Genomic DNA, 8,167 nt, shown 5'->3' with positions numbered 1-8,167 from the left:
AATAATAATAATAATAATAATAAAAGTAGATGCTGATGCTTCTTCAAAAATTTGTACATATCTGGCCCTCGTAATGGTGGTAAAATGTCAGCAAATATATACAAGGATTCTGTGATCGTTAACTTTCTTAGGAAGCATACTCAATTACTAATTTTTCATTAAATATACACTCTGTAATTCTTGAACGGGTCGGGAAGCTTGGCTGCGCCTGTGCGCATTTCACGCCCGCGTTTCGTGTCCTTCCCTTCTCAGGGTGAAGGCCAGTCCGTGCAAGCACATCAGAAATGTGCGGCTGCCCTTAAATGTATCCGGCTTCGGAAAGCAAGTCTGTGACTCAGCGGGACTCAGCGCTGCACGAGCACCGGTACACTGGTTCAGGCATTCCATCAAAAAATGATTTAAAAAGACTTCAATCAGCAAAGTTGCTGGGTTTTCTGTAGGGGTTGTAGCCTTTGTACAGAGTGAGTGTATAAATACGCGTGTTGCTGGTGCCTGTGGGAGACGTGGGTGTGCACAAGCAGCAGGGGGGGCTAAGGGGCGTGGGCCATGCCCGACCTTGGCCCGGGGGCCCAAGGCTGCGTCAGAGGCAGGAGAGAAGCGAAGCCTCCTGTCAGCGCTCAATTCCGCTCCAGCCTTCACTGTGATTCATGCACCAGACCATTAATCCAGGGCGAAGCTGCTCAATGGGCTGACGAACAAAAACAGGAGGCCCTTCTGGGAGCCCTAAATTATCTCGCCCAGCAGTTTTATATACTTGAAAGTGCCGGGTGTTCTGGGAGCTCCCCGGGAAGTACCTGGAACCTCAGTTTCGACAGAAACCTGGGAAAGTCGATTCAACTGCTAACAAATTTTGTTCAAGTGGCTGACTTGGCAGAGAGACAAAAAAGCCAATACTTAATCGGGGGTTCAAAAACTGGTGAGAGTGATTCTCAGATTCTACTTTTCACTCCCTGGACGCCGGATCTGGGGCTAGGAACCATCCCCTTTGGACCCTCTCCAGATGTTTCCTCTTCTTCCCCTGCGCTGCAGATGGCTTTCCCGGGGGCTGGCTGGGCCGCGTCCTCCCCCGTCCCCTGACTGCTCCTGTGTCTTTCCTGTGGAGCATCAGAGTCTGAAGATTCACATTTTTTAAAAGTGGTCAGCAACAGAGGCAGACGCTTTACTGGTTCTATCCTTTATCAGGGTGGTGGTGGTTTCTGAAGAGATGGGATCTCACTATGTTGCCCAAGCTGGCCTGGAATTCCCAGCCTCCCTCCACCTTCTCAAGTTGCTGGGACGATGGGCGTGCTCTGCGGGCTGGGCGGAGCTCTCTGTTGCTGTAAGGATGAAATCCAGACCCTTTACAAGGCCCTTTGCCACTGTGGCCCTGTGTGCTTCTCCAACCTCTGCCATCTGATTCTCCAGTCCAAACAAACTGGCCCTTCTGGCTGGTTCCCGGACCTCTCTGCTCCCACCTGTTGCTTTCTCTCAAATGCAACACACTTATCACGTGGTCGCAGAACTTTCTTTGATGTCTCCACCATCTGCCAAGCAGCTTTTTGCCTTCATCTGTGTTCCCATTTACTTCAACTGGACGTCTCCTAACATCCCGAAAAAGAAATATTTCTAAGCTATAAAGAACTTGGGATGTCTTTTTCAAAAGCATACTTTTCAATATTCAAGGAATTTCGAGAAATGTAGCATTCACCTAAGGGTAGATGATTTAAAAGATCTCTCTTATGATGGATTCAAATAAGGTGGTGATTGGAAGGCTGATGTGTGAGCATAAGGCATTATTATTCTACACTGATGTTTCAGAGGAGGAAGCTAGTTAGGGGAATATTTTCCTCCCTAACATTTCATCTCTGCTGAAATAAGTCAAAATACCCAATGTTCTTTGTATTCAGAGGTGACACTGGTACCAGTGCGACTGTCGGCGGCTGTCAATCCCCAGCTTTTGGAAGCAATGTCACAGTGCTTTAACTTGCTTTTCAGTTTGCTCAGCATGTCTTTGAAGCATCACCTCTACTCATCTCTTCCACAGCTCACTGTTCAGCCAAATTGCACTATTTCAGCAGGAAATCGGCTAAATACTTAAAAGCTAGTGAACAAGGAGCCTCTTCCTTGTTGAGGACTTAAAGCTCTGTTTTTCAAAGACCGGTCAGACAGGCAGCCTCAGCATGAACTCAGGTGTGTGTTAAATTGCAGTTTCCTGGACCTTGTCTTCAGACCAACAGCTTCAGGAACTCTGGGTAAAGGCTGTCAGGTAATGTGCATTTTAAACAAATACCCCTGGTGATTCCTCTGGACTCCCAGTTAAGACCTTTGAGTTGAGGACTTTTGCAGTCACCAGCTATGCTTTTGTTGAGCCTTGTATATTTATTTACACGTGGGGACATAAACCATCTGCAGAATCCTGCTTTCAGAAATACACCTGGATGTCTCTGCACAGGGCAGATCTGATAATAGGATTCAAATATGCCCAGAAAACGCTGTGTCCCTTAAATATATTATGGCTTCTATTTGGAAAATGTCCCACTTGAATTGAGTGTACTTCTCTGAATAGCTAGGTAGATATTGACCAAAGAAAACGCATCAAATCCAAAACAATTGTGAGAATAGAATTACACCCTTCAACAGAAAGAATGTATAACCTTCAGGTTGGCTGATACACAGGCAAAAACTCTTTCTGGTATATGTAGAAAGAATAAGAACAAGTTCAACACCTGGGGTGTCCTTCAGAGACAGGGAGACTCCCAGCCCTGCTCAGGACTGGTTGCATTTCCTTTTCTGGCTGCCTCAATGCAGTCCCATGGGCTCAGAGCTCCATTTCTATCTGTATTCTTTCTACAACCACAGACAGCATTTCTGTCCCATTAGTTTTTGTAACTTTTGATTTTGATTTTGAGAAAATTATAGTTTTTCCGGAAATTGCCCTCCCCCCCAAGGTACGTGGTGATCTCTTATACCCCGATAGTAACATCTGGCACAACTATACACATAGTGTAAGATCAAAGCCAGGAAACTGACATTGGTCATTAGTATAATCCACAGAGCTTATTCAGATTGTATCAGTTTTCTGCACACCGTGTGTTGTGTGTAATCTTATCATGTGTAGATTAATATATCCATTACCACAACTAAGCCACAGAACTGTTCCATCTCCACACGGCTCCCTTCCTAGCCTGGCCTGTCCCCTTCCACCCACCTCTAACCCTAGCCATGCTAATCTGCTCTTCATCTCTCTAATTTCACACAATTATTTTTAATAGCGTTTTAACAGCCTTAAGGCAACCTCCAGCCATGCTGAACTTCCTGCCTGGACTGTCTAAATTCTCTCTCAAGGTACCAATTATGGTTTTAGTTAATGCTCCGGTTATGAAGTTGCATAAATTTTTAGGAGTCTGATTATAATCTTAATATTTCTAAAAAACATTCATTTTACTGTACAGTTTTGCTGAGTGTATGGTTTTTAGCAATATCTGTTCTGTGTTATAGCAGAAATATTTATATAATGACTGAAACAAAATAGAGGTTGAATTTTTTACTTAAGGAAGAGGTTCTGTCTGGGGACCTTTTTTTTTTTTGGAGACAGAGTCTCACTCTGTTACCTAGACTAGAGTGCTATGGCATCAGCCTCGCTCACAGCAACCTCAAACTCCTGGGTTCGAGTGATCCTCCTGCCTCAGCCTCCTGAGTAGCTAGAGCTACAGGTGCCCACCACAATGCCTGGCTAGTATTTCTATTTTTAGTAGCGATGAGGGTCTTTCTCTTGCTCAGGCTGGTCTCCAACTTCTGAGCTCACGGGATCCACCCATCTTGGCATCCCAGAGTGCAAGGATTATAGGCGTGAGCCCCAGTACCCAGGCTCCTGTTCAGAAACTTTCAAACATGTTCTTTGTTATCATCAACTTTGAATCTAAACTCTAAAAATACCAATTACAATCTGCATTTTTTTTCATTTCTTCCCTGGGCCAGAACTGATCATGGATAAGCGTGGCTGATTCTGGATGCTGTAAGTAAGCTCATTTGGCAATGTCTCTAAAGTAGACCTCATCAGTGACACAGATATCCTGGCCTCTATCTACCTTATCCTTTGTCTTACTTAATTGGTTAAAAACTGGATAAGGAAAGTAATTTTATTGATCGGGCCCTACTTGAAGCTCCCAAGAAAACACACACACACAATCAGAGTTTCTTGACAATACATGTATAGCTTCAAAGGATAAAGGTGACTTTTCTTGTTTGCTTTTAGTTTTTAATTAAAGCTATAGTAGGGAGTAGGTGGGCAGGAAGGGATATTGAAGCATCTAAAGAAGTTAAAAAAAAAAATCTGACGAGAATAGAACAGATAGGACAAGTGATTAAAGTGGATTCAGCCTGGAGTTTTAGGATAGGGTAGTGCTTCCTAAGCTGTCATGGTGCCCAAGAAATCCCTGGGGATGTTGCTGAAATTCATATTCGGATCACAACATCTGGTGATCACCTCTATATTTCCAATATGTTACAGGTGATACTGTTGCCTCTGGTCCACAGAGGGCACCTCCACTAGCAATGCTGTAAGACATCATGAATTGCTATCGTTTGCACTCAACAATCACTTGGCAACTTATTCCTTTTGAAGTAAATTTATGCTAATAACTATTTGGTTAATCAAATATTTATGATGTGTCTCCAGTTTTCTAAATGCATGTCCACCTAGAAAGTGTTTCAGACTTGGTCACATCTCTTACCTGGGACATTGGACAGGACTGGGTCATGTTTCTCTGCACCCAAATGGCTAGAGCGGGCTTGTTCACGTGGTGGCAGAAAGGTTCCAAATATAGTCAGCCCTCCAAATCCATGGGTTCTGCATTTTCAACCAACTGCTGATCCAAAAATACTTGGAAAAAATAACTGAGTCTGTACATGTACAGACATTTTTCTTGTCACTATTCCCTGAACAATATAGATCACAACCATTTACATTGCATTAGGTAGCATAAGTAATCTAGAGATGCTTTAAGCATAGTACAACCCCCATAACTGACCACCTCCCCACATTGACCTAATTTTCATAGACCAGCCATGTATCAGTACAGTATGCCTAGTTCCTTATGTTGACCACCTCTGTATGTTGGCTAGTTACAGTCCTTTGGGTGGTCAACTTACTGCATATGGGAGTGTGTGTGTTGGTTATATACAAATACTACACTATTAATAGCAGGGACTTGAGCATTCACAGATTTCGGTGTGTCCTAGAACCAATCTCGCTTGGATACCAAGGGATGACTGGACAGCATTGGTCAGCTCACATGTGTGAGTCCTTCATATCCCTTGATCTGCAATACTTTACTATCATCCATCCCACTGGTCAAAGCAAGTCTCATGACCAGGTCCAGAGTCAGAGTGGGACAGAATTGCCTAAGGGCATGGAGGCTGGCAGGGGAAGCATTTGTGGCTGTTTTTGTAATCTGGCTGTTCAAGCTCAAAATGACCTTCAAAGACTGCCCCGGAAAGGCTTGTCGGGCTTATTTTTTAAATCACCACACTATTCCTCTTTCACTCTCCTCCTCCTCAAACACTCTTTCTACCATCGCTAGATGGAAGCCTAGTCCACTTTCCAATGTCACTTCCTTCTTAAAATTGATATATAAACTGGATGGGATCTTTAGTCAGATGGATGGCACATTCCATTCTTAAATGCAGGATCAGGTGTTTCTAAAGAGCTTTGTTCATTTTTGGATTCCTGTAACCCTCAGAAAATATCAATAACCACTATTTATTAATGCCAGTTACTTTGCATATTTTTAATACTATCTAAATGAGTATTCCTATCGACTCCTTTTTATAGATTGAGAAACTGAGGCATAGAGAAGTGAAATTCACTTGTTCTAGGTCACACAGCTAGGAAGCCACGGTGTCAGGATTTGAACTCATAGCTGTTGAATGCAAGAGGATAGCCTGTCGACTAGTCTCATAGTTGAATGACAATACATGTTTACATGCAGATAATTGTGAATTGACCAGTAAGGGTGTGTTTGCCCACTTGTTGGAACGGCAAGGTGGCTTCAGGAGTAGAAGATCTCAAGGTTAATGGGTTTTTCTTCTCTATTTCAGATTTTGCAATACCAAGTTGATGAGTGGAGTGGATGCAATAAACTTCTAGTCCATCTTCCTAATCCCAAAATCTACTTAATATATTGTTCTCAGATGGAGGTGTATCAGACATTAAACTGATAACAACGGATACTACACTGGATCTTAGCTTAATGGCCCAGAAGTGACCTACCTAAAATTTTAGACTCAGATCTATAGGTTCACATATTTTTCGCAGTTCTCTTAGAGATAGTCAGGCTCTGTTGAACTGAATCATTATAACCAGACCCACAAGAGGTTAAAGAAAACTAGAATGCTAATTTATTTGTGTCCAGAGAGACAAAGATGTGACCATCACACCAGCACAGATGTCAGACGGTCAGAATGACCAGTAGGGAAACTAAGTAAGGAGAATGTTTCAGAGTGAGTTTCTTTCTTGCCTTCCTGCAAAAAAGAATTGGAGTCCACACCAAAGGATTTGAGTCTACTGCTATTTTTAAGGAATACAGTCACCAAGGAGGCCTGGTGACTCACTCCTGATTAAAAGACTGTATCTGCCAGCTGACTGGAAGACTCATATCAGGTCATCAATGTTCTGTCTCTCTTCGACAACGCTGGAGGAATTCTTTTCTCTCAATTCCCCATTTTCAATATTCCATAAACATTTCAGTATCAGGCTTCACTTTTCAGGTTTGAGAGTGTGACGTCTGCTCTGTTGACTCTGATGATTCCCTTCCCAGCACTACAATTTTAGTATGTGCAGCTGTGGCCAGAGGATGTCCGTGCTTTGGCATCATTTATACGAGGATGGGGCAATTGGTCAGTCTTTTTGTTGGCATGAACAACTTAGGAAAAATAACAGTACTACCAGAGGATGTGAATGACACTCTTCTAAAAAAAAATTTTTTTTTTTAACTTATGAAAAATATGGTACACAGTTAAGACTATGAAAGAAAAAAGTGCAGACATCTAGTGCAAGAGTCAGGATCAAGGGCAGGGAACAGAAGCAGTGCTCAATGCCTTAACTGTGAAGGGATTTAATGCTGGGAATGGAGCACCTACAAAATTGGGGAAGGTCTAGCAGTGTGGGCTTTAGATCAGGCTTCTGGAAATGCCTCCCAGAGGATGCAGAACAGAACCACGAGGGCAGCTTCCACTTCTGCTGCCACTGCTTGGCTCCTAATACCAAGAAATCACTGCTGAGCAGGTGTTCCTGGTATGAGAAGGCCACACTGCCACCTCACCCTGCCTCCAGTCACCCAGAAGGCTGCAGATGTTCCTTCAAAGGCTGAAAAGCCTCAGGCTTTCACTATTTTGTATGCCAGTAACAACAAAGGGTTGGATGGAGCAGGAGGTTGCCTCCCTTGGATCCACCTTCCAAATTTTGGTCAAGTATAATCTAATTGGCCAAACTTAATCTACTTCTAAAATGCTAGTTGAGACAGTGTCTAGAGCAGTGATTTTCAACCCATGTGCCTTGACATTCGGGAGTGCCATGAAGGATCTTAAGTGTGCTGCGAACATTTTTAAAGACCATTAATTAAATTATTTTTGAAAGTTCAAAGCCCAGTAAGTATATATTTTTTTCCTTTTTTTTTTTCATCAATGTAATTTAAGTGTGTTGTGGAAGCTTAACTATAGGTTCAAGTGTGCCGTGAGTTAAAAAAAGGTTGAAAAACACCTCTGTAGCCGAAAACAGTGGCTCACACCTGTAATCTCAGCACTGTGGGAGGTGAGGTGGATGGATTACCTGAGTTGTATCTGAACCATGAGTTCAAGACCAGTCTGAGCAAGAGCAAGACCTCCTCTCTAAAAACAAACAAACAAACAAACAAACAAACAAAAAACCTAGCTGGGGCTTGGCGCCTATGGCTCAAGTGGCTAAGGCACCAGCCACATACACCTAATGTGGCAGGTTCGAATCCAGTCCAGGCCTGCCAAACAACAATGATGGCTGCAACCAAAAAATAGCCAGGCATTGTGGTGGGCGCCTGTGGTCCAAGCTACTTGGGAGCCGGAGGCAGGAGACTCACTTGAGCCCAGGAGTTGGAGGTTGCTGTGAGCTGTGATTTCATAGCACTCTACCCAGGGTGATAGCTTGAGGCTCTGT

The 8,167-nt window shown here is 43.3% G+C and overlaps 1 protein-coding gene and 1 non-coding gene across 2 annotated transcripts in view; both read right to left on the bottom strand.

Annotated features, from left to right (window-relative positions):
• Positions 1–6,056: 6,056 nt before the first annotated feature.
• LOC111726532 lies at positions 6,057–6,246 on the bottom strand. The gene has a single exon (XR_002774290.1). It is a non-coding gene; the product is annotated as a U2 spliceosomal RNA (small nuclear RNA).
• A 1,892-nt stretch (positions 6,247–8,138) lies between these two features.
• Positions 8,139–8,167, bottom strand: part of LOC100941153 (60S ribosomal protein L15-like) — a 4,874-nt gene continuing 4,845 nt past the window's right edge. The window contains exon 2 of the mRNA XM_023515337.1: positions 8,139–8,161. Coding sequence (XP_023371105.1) covers positions 8,139–8,161 — 23 coding nt within the window. The remainder of the gene's footprint in view (positions 8,162–8,167) is intronic.

Source organism: Otolemur garnettii, unplaced genomic scaffold, assembly GCF_000181295.1.
Source record: "Otolemur garnettii isolate 467f Iridium unplaced genomic scaffold, OtoGar3 scaffold00069, whole genome shotgun sequence".
Lineage (NCBI taxonomy): Eukaryota > Metazoa > Chordata > Mammalia > Primates > Galagidae > Otolemur > Otolemur garnettii.
Note: the sequence above shows the minus strand (reverse complement) of the source record. Positions and strands in the feature narration are given on the sequence as shown.